Source organism: Neopsephotus bourkii, unplaced genomic scaffold (genome assembly GCF_033783945.1).
Source record: "Neopsephotus bourkii isolate Nb327-2 ecotype Australia unplaced genomic scaffold, CSIRO-AGI_Nbou_v1 NB_31, whole genome shotgun sequence".
Classification (NCBI taxonomy): domain Eukaryota; kingdom Metazoa; phylum Chordata; class Aves; order Psittaciformes; family Psittacidae; genus Neopsephotus; species Neopsephotus bourkii.
In genome coordinates this window covers 1136250-1160113 of record NW_026900548.1, presented here as the reverse complement: position 1 = coordinate 1160113, position 23864 = coordinate 1136250, and the positions used below count along the sequence as shown (strand labels likewise).

The window sequence follows — 23864 nt, the reverse complement described above, 5'->3', positions numbered from 1 at the left end:
CTACTATAAAAAACTCTTTCATATTAAAAACAACGACACCCAGTATTAGAAAAACACAACTGGACTGTGGAGCAGTTTCCTTCAAGAGTATTCCAAAAGTGAAACACAGAAGGTTGTCTCTTTTTGTAGTATACACTCAAGAAGAAAGATTACTATACTTTAAAACAGCAGATTCTTTTCACGGTGTCCTAAGTCCTGTAAAGTCTTGTAACAATATCCTTTTTAGAGACAACTTAAAATTAATTGTCAAAGCTCACTGATAACAAATTCATCTATAGAGTAGAAATCATAAAAGAAGTAGTGCTGCCTTAAGTAATACCATTTTTTCTTACCTACTGCTGTCTCACTGAGATGTCTTTTCTTTCTGCCTTCTGACAGCTGGTCAGATGTTCCTGATACTGACTGAGATTTGGAAGTAGATAAACAGCCATCGCTCCATTGCTTGATAGAAACATTACGCTGATTATGGTCTACAACAGAAAAAGCATGTATCATCTTGAAAAATATATTTTCCACTGGTGCTATTTACAAGCAATCTCAATTCCTGAACTATTTATAATGGAAAAAAAACCCAGGCTTCTGATATAAAACCACCTAAAGCCTTGCCAGTTACCTTCTCTGATAACCTGCTTTGTGGCAAGTTTATAAATTGAACATCTACATACCATTTTCTGGAGATGCTTTAACTTCCCCTCCTGAAGATGAGGTATCAACAGGTTCTCCTTTGATGTCATCCTTCTTTAATAATGCTTCAAAGTATATGTGAAGAGGAATATCTAATGAAAAAAGAAAAATCCAAATTGAATGGGGTCTGTCTGTCAGAAAGATGGCAACCTCTGTGTCAATAAATTATGCATCATCACTGAAGGTCTAGGAATCAATTTACATCACACAGCACTATGTACTATGATCTACGAGGAGTATCACTGCCTTGAGTCCTTCAACTCATGAAGAACAGCAATGCCCAGTAATTTCTGCAAGGACTGATCACTTGGATGTACGGCACCAGTGTCTTCATACTGTCAAAGCTGAAGACAATATAGGAAAAGATGTCCTGAAACTGGTGACACCAAAGGAAAACTCAACAACAATATTCCAAAAAAGCCCAGCCAGACATTTGAAATAAGTGATTTTTGGATGATTAAAAAGAAAATTTCAGGCAAGGTAATTCTCAGCAGGATACTTACTGCATGAGTGCAATCTCCCATAATTATCCCTGTTGCCTTTTCTACCCATTATCTAAATACTGTACAAGATAATCTTCAGTAACTGCCTGGAGGTGAGACCACAAGTATCCCTCTTTCTATTAACCTGCAGTGAGGGTTATGCCAGGGTAAAACCAAATTCATTTTAGCTGTGAAGCCACACTGCCATACATGCTGACCAAGGCGGTAGCTTAAGCGGTTCCAAGCTCTCTACCACGAAGAACTCCTAAGGGTTGATGGGACAACTTAAGATCAAGGTAGGATTCAAATTTAGGACTGCTCTTGTGTGTAAGCACATGCCTTTAGTAGATAAACAGCACTTATTTTGTGGTGTTCAAAATTCAAGTAAGAAAGAGCAAGGTTGTGTCATGTCTGGAATAAACTATGTCCACACTGAAATTACTCCAGAATTAAGAAGGTCAAAGTAAAACTAAATGCCTTTGGAAACTGTTACTGCTGGGAGCCTAGAGGTAATTTCAAGGTACATTCCTTCTTTCCCTCTCTGGCAAAGGCTACAGCAGGGCAATGTAATTCATTTCCTGAGTGAGTTCTAACCCAGACTTAGACTGCAAAACATCTCAAGTGGTAAGGAATTTACCCACTGTTGTAATGCAAGAAGGCTTAAGAAAAAGAAGTCTCTACCTGAAAAGCCTTTCCAGAAACAAAATTACAAGAAAAACAAGAAATTAAGTAGAAATAAATATGTGAATGTAAGAGGCAGGTTTGACAACTATTAATTCAGAATGAGGACTGAGAGCAGGGCCAAGGGGTGGGCATTAAACTGGTTTTATTTACATACAATCTTAGCCTCAATGTGCCTTCAGGATGTGCCAGGGAAGAAACTCAACATATTCTGCTAACTAAAAAATGACAATTTATTTCAATTCGATATGGATTTAACTAGTTATTTTTTCACAAGACCCCAAGGTTTTTGCTGTGTTTCCTGTTCTACTTCTGAGTAAAACATAAAGAAGGTCTGAAAGGTTTATCAGTCACAACAGTTAAGTAAAGAAACAGAATATTTCTCCTGTTGTTTTCTGTCAGTATACCAGTCTCACTACACTGTATTTACTGGGCTGCCTGGAAATTATGATTCTCCTTTGAAAGGGAAAAATATTTATCCAGAATAATTCTTTCATATGAAAGAAAATGACAAATAGACCAGTGGTCTTCATGAGGAGGTAAAGACAGCAAAGTACACAAAGCACAGAGAGAAGCATAAACCTAGCCTCCCTCAAAAACAAGGACTGCATCTGAGCAGGAGATTGTAGGTCCAGGACTCTTTTCCTGTCTCAACTATTATTAGCGAGGCTCAGGCTCCTCGAAAACAGAATTAATATTCCTCAAAATGAAAGATGTTCTTGGTATTGGAACGAAGCTAAAATAACATTTTTCTTCCTCCATCCTGGCAAAGTGACCAACAGTTGCCACAGTGCAATCCAAAGTCTTCCAGGTTTTTCCATTATGATTAATCTTTCTTTTAAAAAAAGAAAATGTCAATATTCTTGTTACACTTCCTAGTCTCCCTTAAAGAGCAAGGTAAGAATGAATGCAAGGGGCATAGCCTTATATGACTATCCTTGAACAGACTTCTAACCCCCCTGGCTCCTGTCCAGCTGGGCTGTCAGAGTCACAGGGTAAGTCACGGAGAATGTGTGTAAATAAGAGAGACTTAAGAGGTGTTTTTCTCTCCTCTCCACAACAGCGTCCTCCTGACTGGGATGTTTGCTGTTGCATTCTTGGAGTGAGTGTTCTGTTTCGCCTATGTGCTCCTCAAAATAATCTCTTTATCCCACATGGGGGATGTAAATGCTTGTAAACCTTCAAGAATAGAGTCCTCTGCAGGTTTCCATATTTGTGCTTCGGTCTTCTCTACTGGCCAGTGACAAGTTCTCCAAACCCAAGCTTTGCTTTAATCCCTGAATTCCTAATACCAGGCTGCAGCATCTACACTGTCATCCTGGGAAGACACTGGGTTTGCTTAAAGACTCAAACACTTCTACAGAGATCCCAGCATCATGTTCAGGATTATTCTGTGGCAAAGACAACCACAAGAACAGCAGAAATCCTGTACTGGTGAACAACTATCTGGAAATAGTTTTTTCCTATAATAAAAAACCCCCAAAACTAAAATCCAATAGTATGCATCCCTTCTGCAGATAACAGCATTAAATATGCTATTTTGAAGCTCCAAGAGATGTCAGGCTGCACGTGCACTAGTTTCAGAGCTGAGTCACAAACATCATCATCTACATTGTTGTTCAAGAAGATTAAAGAATCAGTTGACAGTAACCATAAACTTCAAAGACCACCAAAATGACTATCACAAAAAACTATCAGAAAACCTAAATAAAGCTTTTTGGTTGTAATCACATTACTGGTATGGGAAACGTAGAAGGTTTGTTTTTTAAATGTGAGGATGAACTTAAGATTTTAAGTTAAGATTTTCATTTAGTTAAACTCACATATTTTGCCAGTATGAGGAAAAAGAACTGTAAGAGAACTAAGTTCTAAAAATCACTGAGAAGATGGTCCATAAACTCTACAGCTCTCACAAGCACAACCACCCTCTGTTATAGTTCTCTCTGGTGTTACTTACCTGCAGGGAATGATAAGACTGGATGGAAGGAGGAGTCCAGCTCTTGCACGTAATCTAGTATTTTAGATTCTGTGCTGTACTCACTATAAGGGAACTGAGTTTTATATGGAAAGGAGACATCTCTAGATGGCAAAGTCTGCAAGGATACACAGAAACAAAGGTTAACTTCACTCACTTCCTTCAAATTAGATCAGAAGGAAAACAAAAAAGAAAGAAAAATGTCAGTGAGAGACACTCTTTAATATGGGAATAGGAAAATGATTCCTACAGACTTCAGATACTCTAAATGTGACTTACCTCCACGTACGGACTATAGTGCACAATACAAAGAACACAGAAAATGAAACTGTTTCCAATCATTACTTTGATAGATCCTATGATAAACAAACATCCCTTAAAATTGCATTCCAGCACAACAGGCATAATATAGATACACAAACAAAACTAACACCAGACTAAATATCCTTCATTCATCCCCTTAGTCTTAGCAAGGTTTTCAGTATGTCTAGACAGACATTTTCATGCAAGAAACAATATTAAACATTTTGAGCACATTGTGTACTTATACAAAGCAAGGGGGCAAAATCCTAACCTTGTTAGAATTCAAATTATCAGATAAGCAACACAAATAAGAGATACACAGCAATTAATATCGAGAGGCATGCATTGAGGATTCACTAATAGGTAGTAAGAGGAATTACTAGAAAGAGGAGAGCTGTAAAAAAAGATAAAGTTAGCTGGTAAAATGATGGATTGCACAGAACTGGTAGGTGTGAGGCAGCAGGACACTAAGGAAAAAGGCAGGGTGAAAATGGGCAGGAATAGCAGCAGAGTGCAGGCAACATACTGATCTCTGAAAGACAGAAGGACTTTGAATGTGGTACTACAGGGCAGAAGTTAACAGCAGACTTCGCCTCAGAATAACCTACAAAAGCACTGCAGGGAAATAGTGCTGCTTACGCTACTTTCAGCTTTACTGGATACTAGCAGTAGTAACCCAAAAAATCCTACAGAGAGGGAGGGACGGGGGCAATGGGGTACTTCAAGGGTCTCAGCCTAACACTGCACAAACAATCACATTTATCACCTCCTGGAACAGGATTTTAATGTAAAAAACTGTAAGAATAAATATAAGAGTGGTTGTCTTGATTTTCTTACGACTTTTTATGCAATGAAAGGAAACCATCTAGCAGTTCCATTGGAGGCAAGGTCATGAAACAAACACTACTTGTATTTTCAGTATTTCTGCTTTCCAAATCCAAGAAACCTCTTCAGCTGCTTCCTCCTGCCTGAACTATTCCAGGCTGTATTCTAGCAGTGCTACTCATGTATTAGTGATTATACCCACCACATAAAATCCCCTTCCACTTACTGAAATCAGTCCTGTCAAGTGGCATCAGTATTTACAACTCACACTGACTCAGAAAATATTTCTTAAAAAGTTCCCCTTTCCCATCTCTTCCCTTCTTCCCAACTGACAAATTCCCTGTGCTGGTATTGTACTGCAGGAACTATTAAGATCAAGTAAGCATGTTATGATGCTGGAGCAGAGAAGACCCTGTGGTGGTGGGGCTCTTGTATTTCACTTTCCAGGAAAACATTCGTAGTCCTAAATCCACCTTGATCTCCATACACAGGTGCATGCATGAGTACTTCCAACTTCATTTGGAAAGAATTCTTTCCTAGCCCAGGACTCCTTTAAATCTATGTTCTTTTATTTTCCTGTGACAGACATATGGGAATCTTCATCTGTTAAACTTTAAACATCCATGGAGTCTTGGCAGAACTGGGACCTGTGTTTGGAAACACTAGAGGAATAGATGCTAAAGCGAATTTAATGTTTCCAATTATATGGACCATTAAACGAAAGCTTAAATGTAGTTGCTCTACCTTCAATGCAATAAGGGCTTGCTTTGCAAAACTGCAGAAAAGAAAATTCCCTCTTGATATTTTGGTGTTAGAAATTAACTATTTAGTGAATCTCCACTACTTAAAAGTAACTTCACTCCATCTGCTGGCATGTGTCTTTTTTTACAGGAATGAATCCACATTACAGTAAATGATAAATCTCTCATTCTATAAAAAGATACCCCCAAACACCCATCAGGAAAGTTACCTCCAAAATATATATATAGAACCAACACAAGTGACATCCACCCAGTCTTTAGTCCCTGACCCGCTCTTGCTTTAACTTTAGTCCCAAACATATTTAGAAACTAGCTTAAAGCTATGCCTGCTCAAAAACATGCATACGTAGTCAAACAACCTCCACAGCCTCCATCTATTTGGAAACGATACTAAAAGCCATTTGCCGACATTAGTAAAAGCAAAATTTTTTTCCTCATCTTGTCTGTGGTAGAAGTTACAAAACCTTCTGCCTGAATTTTTGTCTTATTTCCTTGATGGCTCTGCATGAACATCTAAATAATGAAATCTTTCATGAAGTCAGTCTGTAATTCAAAAGAAAATAAGGACTTCTATAGAAGCAAGAGTAATTTTACTCTAATGCCTGTGAAATTACTTGAAAAGAGCTAAAAATTCTGGCAGTGTCTGTGTCCCCAGCTACGGATCTGGTCTGTATTTCTGATGGAGTAGCTTTCCACTGGAAAACTGAATTGGTGAAATCATGAAATTGTCAAGAATGTCAATTTAATCAAGCCTTGGTGAGAACATTTCAGAAGCCCTTCATTCTGGAATGAAAGCGTGTTGCTCAGTCAAAGAAAGAGCTTCAACCTTATTTAACCAAAACTGAAGAACTGTTTATTGAGAAACTGAACTCTCCTCCCTTCCAATTCAGTGCAGAACAGAGCCTACTACCCAACTGGCTTTTACAGCCATTAATTATTGATGTTGTAACACAACAACAACAAAATCCACCAAAACCCAACTGAAAACAACCCCACAAGTATATCCATTCAGCCACAGCAATGAGTGGTTTCAGGAAAGCTGCAGTGCACAGCTTTTAGAAGACAGGCCTCTACATCAAGCCCGACCACAATGCCAACCCTTACAAAAGCAAGAAAGATTACAAAACTCATCTCATTTCATCCCTGCAGTACCCCTTGTACATCTCCTGAAACATTCTTCTTCATTATTGAAATATAAAGCCTCATGCCTCCTCAGCTCAAGTAGATATGAAGAATAACACTATATTAAATCAATTCTATCATGGAAAAGAAAATACACTGTATTTTAGAGGAAATCAGAAGTGTGCAGCCTTAAGTCTTCAATTAAAATAGTAGTTCTCTTTTCAACTTGCTAAGGATTGGTGTCACCAACAGAATCTTATTTTCTGAAGTATTATGAATTTTAACCTTGGATTTTTTCTCCTCAGTACTGTTTTACTAAGTTACATAAAATACAGTGAGCAATTTTTTTTTTATAGTAAAAATTATTCTTGCACTTACCTGTGATAAATCAATGCATTAGAGAGGGCACAACTGGCTCAAGCCTCTGTTCCAGAAGGGTCAGAAGGCTGAACACTACTGAACACTAAAGACTGAGTCTATGAAGCTGCTGTAATTAAGAAGAAACATGTTTCATGCTCCCAGTTAAAAACTCTGAAGTAAATTCTCATTTCAAGAGCTGCAGCTACTGCCCACTGGAACTCCTACCATTTCTGGAAACATTCCTGAGTGTAACAGTGCAGGGAGCCACAGCTTAAGTACCCTGATGTGTATGACTGCAAGAAGCTAATGAAGTTAGCTCAAATACACTCGGCTGAATACCTGTCACGTCTGTTTCCCATTACTCTTATAAGCTGAAAAAAGCAAGAAAAAAGCATTTATTCTCCCTAAACACACACACTCAGAACTCCTCAGCAATATCAAAGAGCTCTCCCCCTCAATATTGAAACTGTTCTTCAGGAAACAAGTAGCCAACTAAACTGCAGAGTTAACGATAGGATCCAAATGAACCACCAGGTGGGTGGCTGATACCTCCTCTTTGAACACCAAAAACACTACTAAATTGGAATCCTCCAGAAGTGCTATGTACAGCTCAAACCAACAGGGCACTGTGTTACCTGCTTGCTTCTGTGCTTCAGCATCTGCCTTAAAGGCAAGCCCACTTCTCCATGGCCTCCCTCTTCTGCACACAAGGATATGCTCTGCACAGAGCTATGCTCCGCACAGAGCTATGCTCCTCTGGCAGAACACAAAGTTAAATAAAACATCTTATTTCACAAACTAAGCATCAGGGGCTCCCTATGCAGGACTCAGAATGCTTTTTGGGAAACATACAGTGCATGGATACTGGAAGGTTAATCTGAAAGCCCCTTCTCTCTTGCAAACAGGTAGCAAGGGGAAGGCAGGCGAAGCATCTGAGACACCCCTGTGTGGGAAGGTGCATAACGGATGGTGCTGATGATACATTCTATGTGACAGACTTTCCCTTCCTGATGAAGCTTCTATACGTGTCAAATGGACATACTTTTCCCATGCACTTGCCTGCAATCTATGTACAGGTCAGGTCCAGCAAAGCAAAGATGTAACCAGATTTGTCTACCTCTGGTCCCTCTGAAGCTGTGGATAAGGGTAAAGCGGCAGATCCTGTGGCAAAGACCAGTTTTTTCCAGGAGCAGATCTGAGACTTTCACAAAACACTAATGACAACTTACTCAGCATCCAGCTTGTCTCAAATTCAGACTTTTAGTTGGTGTCATAAAAGGAGTGGTAACTTCTACTACTGGTTCTGGGAGTACTCACCTGTCATAAGTACACATGGAGTTTAGTTTCTTTAATGATGTTATAAGCCAAATGGAGATGGACTTTCACCTGCTCTATGGAGAATGTATGCTAGCCTCACCATTCTGAAAGAAAGACCTTTTGTTCAACTAGCAAATCAATTCAAAAATCAAGGTTAGTGCCTTATCTTTGACCAGTTAAACGCGAAGAAGGAAAGACGTTGTTAATCCACAGGGATAACTCTTCAAAAATGCCATGCAGGAATTAGGAGTAGATGTGATCAATAAAACACTGCAAAAATAAGCTGAAGGTGCGGGACTGTAAAAGGCACACTTCAGGTTCTTCATTCTGGGACAAAAGAATGCTCAGGATGACTGGCTTGCCATAACTCCAAAGGATGTTCCACTGTATCACAAAACTAAAGGTACTCTCCCTTTCTTCCTCCCCAGTAGACAACAGTCCTGTCAGACATTGAGAAGAGCTGAATCTGTAGGTATGTTTCTTTTTTCCCAGGTTTTGTGGATTTTTATCCAATGGAACACCTTTTTTAATTATCAGTGTTAAAACAATAGTTTTATCAACTATTGTTTTCACTTACAAACTTGGGAAACCATAACCAAAGAATTCTGCTCCCCAGACCAGAAGACTGACATATCCACAGAGGTACATTTTCACTGACGCAGAAAACATCCTCTTCTTGAAACCAGTTTGCAGACTTGGCAACACAACATTCCCTGTATTTATGGCTTTTAAGGAGACAGCAATGCCAAGAAACTATGCAAAAGCAAGTGGCAGAGCCAGTATCTAGGGATACCAAGGAGGTGGATGACAACCAATAGACTCCTTTCAGTGCAGCTAAGGGGAGATGACTACTTCACTGTGTGAAAGGCAAAACTCACAAGTGGTTACTGAACATTACGGTTGATGATTAATACTGTAGACAGTGCTGTTTCTTCGAATTTACAAACCAAGGGAGCTAGAGAAAACAGTAATTGGTAATGGCCAGAAAGAATTCACCTGTATCTCCTTCAACACAAATAAACCACAACATGGGATAATATGGTAGTGGAAATGGGATTATATTCTAGGAAATAGGTGCTAAATTATTTGTTCCTAGACAAATATATCACCTGGCAGAAAACAGGGTACCACTTGCATACTATAGGCAATAGTAAGATCCTTATGTGCACGCACACCCCTCTGCCTGTCTCTTGTTCTCCTTTCCTGCTACCCGCAGACCATTTGCAGATAGATACCAGGCATTTAGCAAAGAAGATAAAGGAGCTATACAAATTATAAAGGCATGTGTATGTGTATACCTTAAAACCTTAAAAAATTAACATGACTTGGTGAAAGACCCCTATGTATTTATCAAGTGGCATCTACAAAGCACATCATTGGCCCTAAGCATGCACTGGGAATGCAGCAGGCCATGAAAATCATAGAACTGTGTAAGTACTAGACTGAAATAAGAAATTCGAACCCTAGAATTTAAATACTTCTCTCCTGTCTGTTTTGGAGCCTTCTGGAGAAGCACTAAGGTTTTTTATCCTCCCTTTTTGTTTTAAGCCACTAAATGAAAGCAGACACTCTTCTGGTCTCACTTAACTCCCATTTAAGGCTGAAAAGCCAATAGCAATACTCAGCTGCAAGAGTTGGTGATATTATACCAGCTCTTTGCTTGTGTATGTAAAATGTGAGCTTTTGCGCCTCTATTCCCAACTTCCACAGTGTTGGCACCTTTGCACATTTCAATTCCAGTTTTCTCCATGTGTCCACACAACCAACTCTTCCTCCAGCAGGTGGAGATACAAATACAATGAGAATTGTCAGGTTAAATCACCCCACTGTGCCCTACAACCCTGCAAAGAAATGGATAGGACCAAATGTGATGGTGCTCAGATCTCCCTGCTTAAAAGTGTTGGTAGATTAGAACACTACCTAGACACAATGCCATCTCTTGGTGAGGCATGACCTGAAAAGAAGAAAAGGTGAAACGGATGTTATTTTGCACGTTAAACGAGAAACTAACGAACTGTACTGGCAAAACAAACTCCTTGTTACTGACAAAACCCTGCAGGAAGCCACACAGATAAAACACTAGAAAAGAAAACTTCAGGGCATATCAGCTAGACAAATACCTCTCTGGGGGTTTCTGACTAGTAACCGCATTTGTCTGCTTTTAAACAAACTTAATAGAGCTTTTGGTATCTCACAGATAATTCAGTTCCTTCAAGCTTAGGCAAAAAATAGCCAGAGATAGGGATACTACATATTTTCCTTATAGGAAAAGCATTTGCAGAAGAACTCGGGCATCTGAGAGGTTTGCAGTTATAAATGCAACAACCACTGAGAAATTATTAAATTGCTGCTTATGTTTTAAAGTTCTGACACTGACCTACAGACTTTCTTGGCCTTCTTTCTTAGTGTTATCCTATATTAAAAGTGATCAGGTATTGGAACAGGCTGCCCAGGGAAGTTGTGGAATCACCAACCCTGGAAGAGTTCACAAACCATGAAGATAGGACCCTCAGTGACATGGCTTAGTGGTGGCCTTGGCAGTGCTGGGGTAATGGTTGGATTTGATGATCTTAAAGGTCTTTTCCAACCCAGTTAATTCTATGATTTTATAGGAAGAGACAATAACCCAGAGCTTGTTTGACTTGCCAGCTGTGACAATGCAAATGAATGGCAGATGCAGCATTCTGATCCAGCACTCTCAGACTTCCAACCCCTGCCTGCAAGCACCTGTCCTCCTACTAGACCATGCCTTCAGTTTACTCCTTTGTGTTATCCTGCTCACAAGTTTTAATATTCATTCAAAAATCACAGTGAGGAAAGCCACGGCTATAATCATGTCAACTAGACTGAAGCAGACTTCAATCCCAGGGTTTCTTGTGCATGTCAGTTATTCTGAGGGGTTTGTGCACTGACTCACAATCAACAAATGGCCTAAGCTCTTCCCAAGCTATTTAGATAACGAAAGAAGAAAGATACAAAACAGATTCCATGGCCAAAAGATGACTCACAGATTATCTGTGGTACTTAAGTCATTCCGAATTAGGGGACATGCGGATTTGGCCCCAGAGGATGTCTCAAGTTCCTGAGGATACTGGATGGTGACAGATAAACCAAACACCCTGCATCCTGTTTTATTTATCTGCAGTCTAACTATCCTGTAGATCTTCCAGGTCTTCTAAAGTTTCATGGAGTTCTATTTTTTTTTTAAGATACCACTGTGTGTAAGCGTTATTTTACTAGTAGAGCAGTCCTCTCCAGAAAAGAAATACAGCAGAGGACAATGTAGGGCATCTGTCAACAGGCACTGGGAGGCTACTAGGTCACTAAATACTCAAACTTTTGACAGCACTGTAAATGTATGTGGCATGGCAGTAGATAAGAGAAAAAAATGTGGCTGTCTTCCCAGTGACCTTATGAACTGGCAGATGGGATAGCAGTTCACAGTTTCATACTTTGCTTTTCCTAACATGGATGCTGGGGCGTGGAGAGAAGGACGAACTTCCCAAAGGAGTCTGAACAGATGTGGAATACAACACTCTGAATGCCACTCAAAGCACAAAGGGTACAACCAGTCACCCCCAAAATCCCAAATTCCTCAAAGCTCTCCCAGCATTTCTTAAACTTCCACACATGGGAAGCCTGCAGTTTGCTGTGATTCTCTGGTCAGAACTCTTTAGTTAGTGTCTTGCTCAGATTACTCTGCAGAGCAGCATCACCCATCAGCACTGCCAGGCACTCGCTCACTGGCTGTTTGAACCCGGCACCAAGAGGAATCTGATGCAGGAGCTGTGATGTTCAGAAGAGTCAAACTTCTCCTCAGGCTTTAGCAAGCTAGTCTCTGTTAACTCCACATCTGCTGCAGGCAGGTGGCAGCAAGTCCGCCCCACCTCCAGATTGTTCTCGGGCCAGTGACCTTAAAGAAGTGGGGGTCCTCAAAGGCCACGGTACCAGGGGCTGTAAATGTTAATCTTGATGAAACAGTGGAGAATCACTTGCTAGAGATGCCACACTAATACTATATTAAAAACCCAACTCTTCTGCATGCTGCTAAGAATTAACTTCTTTTTCTGTGAAAGGCTAGAGGAAATTTGCTGGGTTACTGCTGGGAATATAAATGCATTTTCAAAGAAAACTAGGTATCAGTCTCAGAGGCCATTCTTCATTTTGCATCCTTACCCTTAGACATCTGCCTAATGTAGCTGTCAGCCTGAGCTGATAGCCAGTGTTCTTCCATTACAAGCTGAGCAATCTCATCAACAGCTGAGTAACCAAGTGTAGCAAGTGCAGCACTAAGAAAGTGACAAGCCCTGTTAGAATAAGAGTTCCTGAATGAAAATATACACTGATGATGGCTCTTAATTCAAAGACTCGATACCCATTTAGGTTTGACTGTCAGAATGTGCTGAAACGTCCAGACCAATTTTATCACTTTATGCCCTAGCAGGATCCCTGCTACTGTTTTTAACCAACACTGTGTAAGAGGCTTTGTTCACTGCTTTACCTTAATTCTGAAAGCTTTAATTGAGTTTGGCACTTGCACAAAGTCTGAAGCTGACAGGTCGATCACTGCCACCACCTCTTATTTTCTCCAAGCAGAATTTATCTGCAGTGCAATGACACAGTTCTCCATGTTGCCTCTCGGTTAACTTCCCCCATGGAAAGGACATTAGAAAGCACAGTGGAAACACAGGTTTTTGTGCCAAGAGCTGCAGTAAGCATAAACAGCATTCCCTACAGCAGTTTTTACCACATGGTCTTTGGGACATCTCTGCACTTTCAGTACAGAGACACTGGAGCTGGTTTAGCATATGCTAACCCAGCATTAGAAATGTCAAGAGCATGGGGCAGACACACAGTTGCACCAGCTCCTATATCTGAAGCCTTAACTAGTAACTTAAGGGCACTTTTTATTGCAATCTACAATCAAATGTACATTATAAATTGATCTTTTTAGCCTACAAGTCAAGGTAAACTACTGAGTGTACAAAGCAGCTCAGCTTTATGGCTTGTTGAAGATAAAAATGTAAGCTCTGCTTTGAACTCCTGCTGCCAGGGCTGCAGAAATGAAGTTTCTCTTCACATATTTCTGCTGTTACTCTCTGAACTGCGCTAACTCTGGCCCAGCTTTTCAAAAGACAAGAGACATAGGCAGTGCTTGCAGAAATATGAGATACTTGAGCCTGCAAGATGCAGGCTTCCAGAAGAGCCTATTATTTAGAAGTTGCACCTGGAGTGGAAACCCCTCAGGTTTAAGCAGAGCAAAAGGAAAGTCGTGAAGTCTCTTGCCAAGGAGCACTCTTCATAGAAGGACTTGTGGGACTGGAGGCACCAGGAAGGGAACAAGGCCCCAAACCTCTTTAACAGGACATGGATTGGACTGAATGGGAAACAAGGGAGTCTGAGTCAGTAACAGTCTCCTTGGTTAATGCAAGGAAGATGAAAAGCCTAAATGTCTTGGAAGTAGAGCCCTCAACACCAACCCTCCACCCCTATCCCCCACCATCAACCCCTCCAGGCAGACTGCCAGGTCTCTAGGCCCCACTGCCAGGAAGCTGGGAAGTCAGGCTAATGAGAAACTGGACAGGTTTTCAATAAGCTATCTTGCTAAAACTAGGACACTTGTGCAATTTTGCAAAGGATGCTGAATCAGCACACTCACACGGAACAGCCTCACAGGGGAATTTCTCCCCAGACCACTGGCACACTTGGTAAATCCTAGGCAGTCAGCTGAGGAGACAGGGAGATTTCTCTCAATATAACCCAGTTTTAAAAGGCAAAGCAAAAACGGAGACATTAAAATCGCTTGGGATTAACACTGCTCTACAGAATGAGTTCATGCCATTTCTGCCCCCAAATTGAACTGCTGCTTTAAGCACCACAGCTAAACTCATTGTATATCCTTACCACCGATATGCTGTTCATGTCAGATGTGAACAGATATGCCCTGCACAACAGACAATGTCTGTTTCCCCATTTTAAAATATTAATCCTTTGTAATGCAGAAAATGTTCAGAGTTTTAAAGCATCCATCAAGTGCCATGAGAAAGGCAATATAACTAATCAGAAACAGCAAAAACGGAAACAAGATTAAGATATTGCAATTTAATTTCCTAGAAAATAATGTGGCAGCAGCTGTGCAAACTTTCTTGTAGCTAAAATAAATATGCTGAAAACAAGCAGGCAGCTAATTTACACTGTAGCATGTTTCCTCAGCAGACGAGTCTCCCAAGGAAGCTCTCGAGCTGTCCCTTACACTGTACAAAGGCTTTAACAATAGCCATAGAACAAACTGATTTGATAAGCAGGATGCTGAGCCATCTTCATTTGTTATGTTCAACTCATTAACTCTGAGCTCCTGCTGACACATCCACTACTCCCATCACATGTATGTATGCTCCTTGAACATAACAAATAACCAGCACAGCATTCATTATTCTTCTGACATACCAGACAAGACCCATGCAGCCCCTAGCAGCTGGATTCTTTGGTTTTGTCTCCTGAAGAGAGAGGCAAGGGCTTACCTGCTGATTCCAGTGACAGGCACCGTGCATTCTGTACAGTTTCCTCTTCTGGAAACTATGAAGTGGCCTTGTCCGGGCAGACGTGCTCCCACTAGCCACAGTGAGAGGTCTTAGCCTTGTCCTGTCTCTTCTTCTTTTCTTGATGTGCTGATGATCAAGCAACCAGCTGCCAGAAGAGGATACCTCTCTGTTGTCCGAAGCTCTGTCATTTCACGATTAATGGAGGGAGGAAATACAAAAAGTTTAATATGCTCCATATGCACAGGCCAGGATTTCATACACTGATCAACATTAGCTATCTAATTCTAAGAGAATTTTAGAAACACTAAAATGTTTTAGCACACTGTTTCAGGAAGCCATGTGTGCTCTGGTTTGCTCATTGATTAATTCTGTACTAGGTCACAAGAGGAAGTTTATCAATCTTGTTCACGTTTCAGCTTAGGGAAACAAATGTCAAAACAAAGTGAAGCCCTCGAGCATATCATGGGTTTTGGTTTTCCAAATTCAAGAACTCTCTAACACTTTTAACATGAGTTATATGTTGCAACTAGTATTTCCCTACAAACTTACATTCCATTCAAGACAGCAGTCGTGTGAACATAAAGGAGACCTTGAGTCCTGCTCTAATACTTTCAAGATTTTCTAGTTCTGCTCAAGAACAGAAACTTACATAAAGCTTTACAAACCAGTGCCTATTCAGTGTAGGGGTTGCAACTCATTGTGAAGCATCTGTATCAAAATTAATAACTCTGCATGCTTAGTTGAACCAACACAAGGCCATTAAACTTCACTTCAAGGGCTGTGCTAATAGAGCTCTCCAACAGAGCCCAAGCCCAGCCTGGGTGAAGCTCTTGAGGAGGAAGGAAACCCCAGCCTGTTTGTCTGTTTTTACAATCTAGAAGCTGGCTAGACCCAGAGAATTTGGAAGAATGCAAGCTCAGCTCCAGTCACAATGTGACAGGGTCTACATGAACACATGAAAAGCTTCATTTTAAGTTTAAACCTCACTCTTCCCTGCATTTCCTCAAGCTTGTCCCTTTCAAATCCTCCTCAGTGTTATAGCATCATCCTTCCACAACCTTACCTACACACACACTTGCTGTACTCACATCCATAGAGTAATACAGTATGCAATCATGAAAGTTATGTGACAACACAGGGCCAAGAGTAGTAGAATACCTTATGCATCTATGTGTAACACCTTTGGATAACTGTCACTGATCTACTGCCTGTCTCCTCACCAGAACAGGGAACACTGCAAGGCAAAACTCAAAACACCCTCCCATTTGGGTGGGAATGACTCCATGGGAAGAATGCACTTCACTTTTATAGGTATCTTGATTTTACTTTGTTGCAGCAGCAACATCTGCCTGCAGAGCTGAAGACCTGCTGCAAATAGCACTCAAGTGTGCATTTATTTTTACAGTACTGAAGACCTTGACTGTAACTGTTAACTGTCTGAGGAGTGCAAGTATTGGACATACTTTGGCCTTGGTTCATAGCAGGTCATCTGTCTGCACAAATGATTGTTTTCTCTTATGAACTTTATCTGGCAAGTCACGGTCTTACCAGTAAAGTCGTAACACAATCAAACATGAAAATGAATTCATGACAAGGCCATTTATCGACCTTTTTTGGCTAGCAGTACTCTTCTAACAGCACATTTTGATTAAGTAGAAGTGCTTGTTACGAAAGTGTGATTAAACACCATCCCATGCTGTGCTGGTGTGGTAATAAGGTTTGATGGGTTTGAATATGAGTTGTCCTTCTGACACATCAGAACAATCTTAATAAGCAACAGAGATGCAATGAAAAAAATGTGCTAATTAAAAGAGGGATGGTACAAAGTATTTAAAGGAACATATTAGTAAGTGCCAAGAAAAAGCTCCAGATACTGAAGCATGACATTCTTAAAGCTAACACCATTCTTAAAGCTTGGAAAAGAAATACAATGTTTGAAGTCCATGTAAGAGATTTAAAATACTTTCTCTGAATTCTCAAAAGCATTTTCTCTACAAAGTCAGACTGTGCCAAGCCCAACTTCTAGATTTCCTCATATCTCCCTCTTACAATAAAGACAACTCGGACACTTAAATTATAACAAAAAGCTCTTTAGTTTGGCTCCTCAGCTATTGTGACTCCTGCTCTTGTTCCGGTGGTCTGCCCAGATCTTTGATAATCTCTCTTCAGTCTCTGCCAGCTGCTCGACCCTCCTGTGCCTTACAGTAATGCACAGCTCCCTTTTTAGATGAGGCAGAGATCTCAGCTCTGCAGCTTGAAGCTCCAGTACACAGCGGTATAGTTTTCCTGCCACTTGTGTAAATAGGCTTTGCAGTCAAGGTTTGAGTTCTCCATTTATTTTGATCATAGTTTGGGTGGTTTTCAAAGTGTGATTCTGCAGAAGACTGAAACGAACCACTGCCAGATGTAGAATTCATTAATTTGCAGAAACTCTCATTTGAATGCTCATAGGTCAGCCTTTCTTGCTCTGTAGCCTAAGCTAAGGAACAGAGACCCTACTCATAAATACACACATACACAGTAAACCATTAGACAGGCACTATTTGTACTGAAGTAATAAACTTTTTCATTCCTCTCCCCTCATAAGAAAGTGGTTATCAGTAGCTTAGGGAACTGCTTCTATGAGCATCTACTCTCATACAATCCATCTTGCTAATCTTGGCATCTAGATTCAATTGAGCAGAGAAAAGCTACATAATAAAAGGAAGCCACTAATTAAATTAGACCGTGACAAATGGCAACTCAAGGTTACCCACAATTAATCAACCAGGAACTGTACATGCACCTCCACTTGCATAAATAAATAATATTTAATATTATATATATATAATATATATATTATAAATAGCACAAGTAACCAACTACATACTGCAATCAACCAACCTCAAAGCATCTCATGCTGAGACTTGCCTTAAACATGCACTATTTTATCTTTCACATCAAGAGCCTACAACTAATTTCAAGAATTTACTTAAGTAAAAATCACTATCATCCTTTTTTTGTCTATTCAAAAAGAACAAAATCACCTTATTTTCCATTTGATTTTGATTTCTACTTTGTCAAGCACTGAACACAGTCAGAGTGAGCTCTAGAAAGAGCAAGGAGAGAAGCAGCCAATAAATGAAGTTACATACAGTATATGACTTTCTCAATTGATTGCACACAAGACTGCTACAACAAAATACCACAGAAAACTGAAACACACTCAAAAACCTATGAAGTAGGCAGGAGTGAATATCCCTGCATGAGTCTCGTAACTACTCTATATCGTACTTAATTACTACCTTTAATGAACAGTATTTATTTGCAGACTTCTTTGGGCTTTCCTATGTCACAAGAAGAAAACAACCAACCTTGGAGACACTGGCCCATGAGCAAACAACTGTGCTGGTCATAAAATGGAAAGAAGACTGATTTTGAACGCAGTGCCTGATAAATCAGACAAGTAGTGGCTTCAAGTTACATCATTAAAGTCCCTGATCATGAAGTCAACATCACACACTCCCAAAAACTTTTCAGAAAGAACCCTTCCTCATCTGCTTTGAGACAGAGTCAGGCTTCTAAGAGCCTAAATGACTTTCTTCTTCCACATGCCCATCTCCATTGGCAGCTCCTATTTCAGGGCTATTTTTATTCCAAAACTCTGAGGAATCTTCCAGTTTTCCCCTATATTATCTGTAAACAAGTGATACATCGGGCACATGACTGCTACGTGACAGGACCCCTTCATCCTGAAATTTAGGGCACAGTCACACAATCGCTTTGGAACAGACGGTAGTTAAAGAAGCTGCCCATCCAAGCTGCTCATTATAATCTCTTTTAGGGAGGCTATGGCAAAGCTGCTGAAACAGACGGCATGGCCAACTCTTCCTGGAGCCAGGAGCCAGGGAATTATGTTCTGCTGCAGACACTGCCAGAAAGCCCCAGCTCTAGTAGGGAACACTGTCTTCATCCACCTGATCTCAAGATCTATGAATAACTGCAATCCCTCCATCCTCAAAGATTGCATTACGAGTATCTCAGGAGAAATACCCAGCAAACCTAGGTCTTTCATAAGACAGAACTATACTCAGTTACCTTAATGCTGTTTTGAGATTAATACTGATTACAGCCTCTACTCTCTTTTAAAACCTTTGAATAAAAAATGGAATTACTAGGAAGTGTGGAGTAGCACTGAGAAACACTTGTCTGCAGTATTAATTTCAAGCTGCTACATCCATCAAGAACAAAAGACCACAACTGGAAAAATGCTACCTCCACATTCCTGAAAAAGTAGCTGGCAAATATAAAATTTGGCCTTGTACTGAAGACTGATGTGCTTAAAATTCATGTAGCTACCACAAAACCTGACATACTCTACTCATCTAGTAAAGTCTAAATTCATTGCTTTTCCAGAAATAAAGTTGCGCTTGTCATGACAGAATCCACTAAGTCTGAAATCATCAGAAACAGTGTGTTACTTACTCTATCCTTTCACTACTTCACGGATATATTCATCTTCCCAGTGCTGCATGCTTTTATGCTGTCATTAAGAACAAAACCAAACCCTACTACTTTCAACCTTACCAGCAGGACCTGACTTCTCTCGAAGCTGGCAGTAAGGAGGGCTCTTTTCCTGACTTATTGCTGGAATAATGATCAGTTCCAGCTACATAACTTTAACAAAAATTATTCTCAAAAAAAAAAAAAAAAAGAAAGAAAAGAAAGAGGTACCATCCTGTCACTCACCTGAAGGAGATGCCATTGACCAGCTGTCTATGCCTACAGGCCTTGGATGAAAGAGATGAAGAAGCTGGAGACAGATTGAGTGGAGCAATCAGGCTGCTGATGATTTCACTCAGTTGTGCACTCTGGAAAATAGTAAAACAACAAACAAAAGTCAATGAGACTTTTTTCCAGACTCAATAGCTCAAAGGTCCTAGGCTTCTTTTTGTTGTTTTCCTACTTAGGATTCCAGCTGCACACATCACGGAATGATGATACTTAGTTTCTTGTGAATAATCAAGTGTGGCACAGTTTTTTCTTTCACAATTACTACGTTCAAATATACAGCCCCCCTCCCCAAACACCCCGACAACAACAGGAAACCAACACAGCCCTGAACAACAGCCAAGGACATCTGAATATGAAGTACACAAAACATGTAACTGATCTTAGCACTTAACCATTTGTGAAAAGGCAAAAGGAACCAGAAAACCCAGAAAACCTCACAGCAGATATAACAGTTGCAGCCCAGAGCTGCTAACTAGCCATTCAACAAGCATTTCAAGAGGGGAAAAAAACAACCAGTCTGCTGTCTACTCATTGTATATTTTACTCACTCAAAGTAAAACTCGTATTAAAAGAATCCTCTTCATTCCTCACTGTAGTTTGACAAAGGTGTATGTATAAAAGGAAGTGTAACTACAGGAGGACTATTGTAACTACAGACAGAATGGCTAAAATCTTCTGGTATCCTCAAGAACAGCAAGAAGCAGCCACCACCCTATAGAAAGCCAGACTTTCAGAACTGCCCTGTAACCAATGCAGCTGATTTTTAAGATTAAGAGTTACTCCTTATAAAGCAATGAATTGTGGACTGCCTCCAGATTAACATTTCACAATGATTTTTTTTTTTGTTTTAAATGTCAAACCTTACAGGCTATTCTGACAATAAATGTAGCCTTCTTAGAGGAAACTGGTCTGCACACTAAACAGAAATTAAATGTATCTGAAGTGGCACACTTTATTTATAGAACTTGGTTGGATTTTCATTCAGAACAAAGACTGTTTAAAACAAGAATTGCTAAAGGTTACCCAGAGAGTTTTCTTTACATTTTGAGGGCCTACTATTTATATAGAAAGAGGCAGAAAAATTGATTTTCCATTTCATTACAACTACTGTCTTTTTGGTTCAAGTGATGTAGTCAGGTAAAAAATTCATGTTTTTAAAACACCGTATAGATACGGAAAAGGACTTGAAAAACAGCATGAGTAAAAATTGCCAGGCTCAGTCACTCTGTATTCCTTATGATTTGGTTTTTGTTCACAAGTAAAAGTACTTATCTTTAACATGCAAGTACTTTTAACATAGGACTGAACAATTCTATGGGAATATCTATAGATTTCTCCAGCCTGCATCATCGCTACTCCTGACACTGAGCAAGAAGAAACTCAGACCTTCAGAGTTCAAAATTTACAGAACTGGGACTCAAACAGCAAATGATACCCCAAAGCTTTTTGTGGTGTAAGGGGAAGAAATCTGATGTAATCTGTGAGATGTACTGAATGAACACCTTTACTTCCAAGTAATTTTCAGATCATTAGAGTTCTTGGACCTCTGTAACTGCTTGGGAACCAGTATTTGCCAAATGTCTTACTGAAAAGTGCATTTAATTCTCCAAGTAATCACTTAAAGAGGGGACATTCACCACATTCTAAAAATGCTCCCTGGTCTACCTTGTGCAATTGCCAGCACTGTGCATATAGATGTCCCATATCATTGCTTTCTCACTCCTGTCTGTCATGGGTAAGATCTGCCAAACAGGGGAAGCATTTTAAGAACAGAAAAGTATGACTATCAAATAAGAAAAACTGGCACAGAGATTCAGAAACAAGCATCAGTACCTAAAGCTACTTTTACCCCATTTAAGTCTCTGACCAAGAATTCACAGACAGCAACAGAGAAACATACTAATGCACCACACTGGCTTTGCCAGGTTTGCTTTACACTATCTGCATGCTGAAACCAAATTTCCTCTACCTCCTTCAGCAAGGTGAACCTACCACATTCTTTATGTACTTTCTAGCAAAAGAAAACCCTCCTGGAGTCTAGATCCTATTTCCTGGAATTAACCTTGGAATTTACTTGTTTTGAACACGGTGACCCACAACTCCACCCGAAGCCATGCCTGTTAAGTACCTGGAATTCCTCAGCCCTGAGCTGGAGCTTTAAAAGGTATACCAACCAATTACATTATGTTGGGGCTTTTTGTTTGTTTCAAGTGCAACATACCTCCATCTTCAGCTTTTCTCTTTCATCTCACCAAAGTACTTCCTGAAACAATCTGTGGTAACTCTCCACTGACTCTATACAGCAGAGGCAGGTTTGTGGATAGCTGTTAGAAGTCGTTATGTGGCCGCTTTGATGGAAACAAGGCGGTAACACAGACACATCAGAAGTAAAAGGTTAATTTGTAAATCTGGTGTACAATGTAGTTATTTAAGCCCTTCAATTCATCAGCACCCACTTCGGGACTGCAAAATATCTTCCTTTTTGGAAGTAATCACCATGGAACCTGCCCTGTTTCTGAAGGAAATCATTTGGCTCCATTGACCATTCCGTTCTCATTTTACTTTACCTGTTTCTCTATGTTTCGTAAGAGCAGGGTAGGACTGCTGGGTGACATTTCAAAGTCATGCTCCGGCAAAGAATCCTGTCTCTCAATGGCAGCTTGCGAATTCCCTGTGGCGTTTAATAAAGCTTCTTGGTCTGTCAATTGTATTTGCTTCTTCAAAATGTCTTTTGGAAATGGGAATTCTTCTAAGATCACCATCCCCTAGACAACAGCAATTGAACACAGTTGGTTGACAACGGATTAACCCTCCTAAATAATTTCAAAGGGGCAATCAAACCAGGCACATCCACCTTAAATCCTTCCAACACCTCTCTGAAACACTTAAACTACTAAAGATTTTAAATACACATCATAACTAAAATATAGGAATAGTAGGTGTTTTCATTAATGAAAAGCTGCACCATATGTACTACTCCTTAGATCAGCTATCACCCTATGTGCTATACCACTGCTTCAACAACTGTGCCAAAATTCAAATCAAAAGCTCATACTTACTAGAGCAACAATATGATCATTTGCCTGCTGATTTAAGAAGAGGTTTTTCTCTAAGGAACGGCCACCCTTGGATATGAAGTTAGTTATAGTCATTGAAGCCAATAAATTCTGCAGAGGCATTTTAAAGTGCTCTATTTTCCTTCTTTCCACCCATGCTCTAAGCAAAACATCAAGGTTGGGAGGGGGTTATGTAGCAGAGATGCATATAATTCAAACCAGAAGCTTTTTATTTAATTTCATGATACATATTTGTAAGGTGAGCATTTTTGGAGTTTCATAATGACAGGAGCAGCTATCCTAAATATTCTAGCAATCTCACTGCTTTTCACAACAATCTGCACAAATGTTGTAGCGGACATGGTATATTGTCTAGAATGCCACCTCATAAGATAAATGTAACTTTACATGGTAGGAAAATAAGAGAGTTTCATAAATGGAGCTAGGAAACAAATGTCCCCATTGTGTTTTCCACATGATAAGATTTAGAAAAACAGAAGTGTCAAATACACTCCCAGGTAACATCTTACTTGATTCGTTTTAACAACTTCAAATGCTAAACAAAGAAAAATACCCCTTTGTAACAGTCAAAACCAGTTCCTCAAATAGTCCCTTCATTTGTCATTATCTTGAGCAAATAAATTTAATACTTAGAAAAAGCTATTAAGCCTCTGCAGGCTTTTTCCAAAGAGAAAAGGAAAGAGCTTACTTGCTTTTAAGTACTGACTGTTACACAGCTATCGAGCAGATATTGAAAGAATAGGACCATTCAATTACACTGCCTCAAATTTTTCTTTCTAGTGAGAACATTCGACTAAAACCAAGGAAGCTTGTCATCAAGTGAACACAAGGAACCCCCTCTGTTATTTCTTTAAGCATGACAGACCTCACCTAGGTGGTGGCTGTGTAAAATTAAGGATCCTGTAGTTTTACCCGCACCTTGATTTTTGCCTCAGCAGCAACTTGCCCTAATGCAATGAAAG

The 23864-nt window shown here is 39.9% G+C and overlaps 1 protein-coding gene across 8 annotated transcripts in view; it reads right to left on the bottom strand.

Annotated features, from left to right (window-relative positions):
- Positions 1–23864, bottom strand: part of KANSL1L (KAT8 regulatory NSL complex subunit 1 like) — a 65528-nt gene that overhangs the window by 13986 nt on the left and 27678 nt on the right. For 7 of the 8 annotated variants that reach the window (XR_009724092.1, XM_061344700.1, XM_061344715.1 and 4 more), the window contains exons 4-9: positions 22393–22590; positions 19781–19902; positions 15032–15233; positions 3805–3940; positions 666–776; positions 333–470 (exon numbers count right to left, since the gene is read on the bottom strand). Coding sequence is in view for 7 of the 8 variants with exons in the window: in XM_061344700.1 (XP_061200684.1) it covers positions 333–470; positions 666–776; positions 3805–3940; positions 15032–15233; positions 19781–19902; positions 22393–22590 (907 nt within the window). In the remaining variant the exon portion in view is untranslated. The remainder of the gene's footprint in view (positions 1–332; positions 471–665; positions 777–3804; positions 3941–15031; positions 15234–19780; positions 19903–22392; positions 22591–23864) is intronic. The other variant, XM_061344721.1, reaches the window with a different exon arrangement.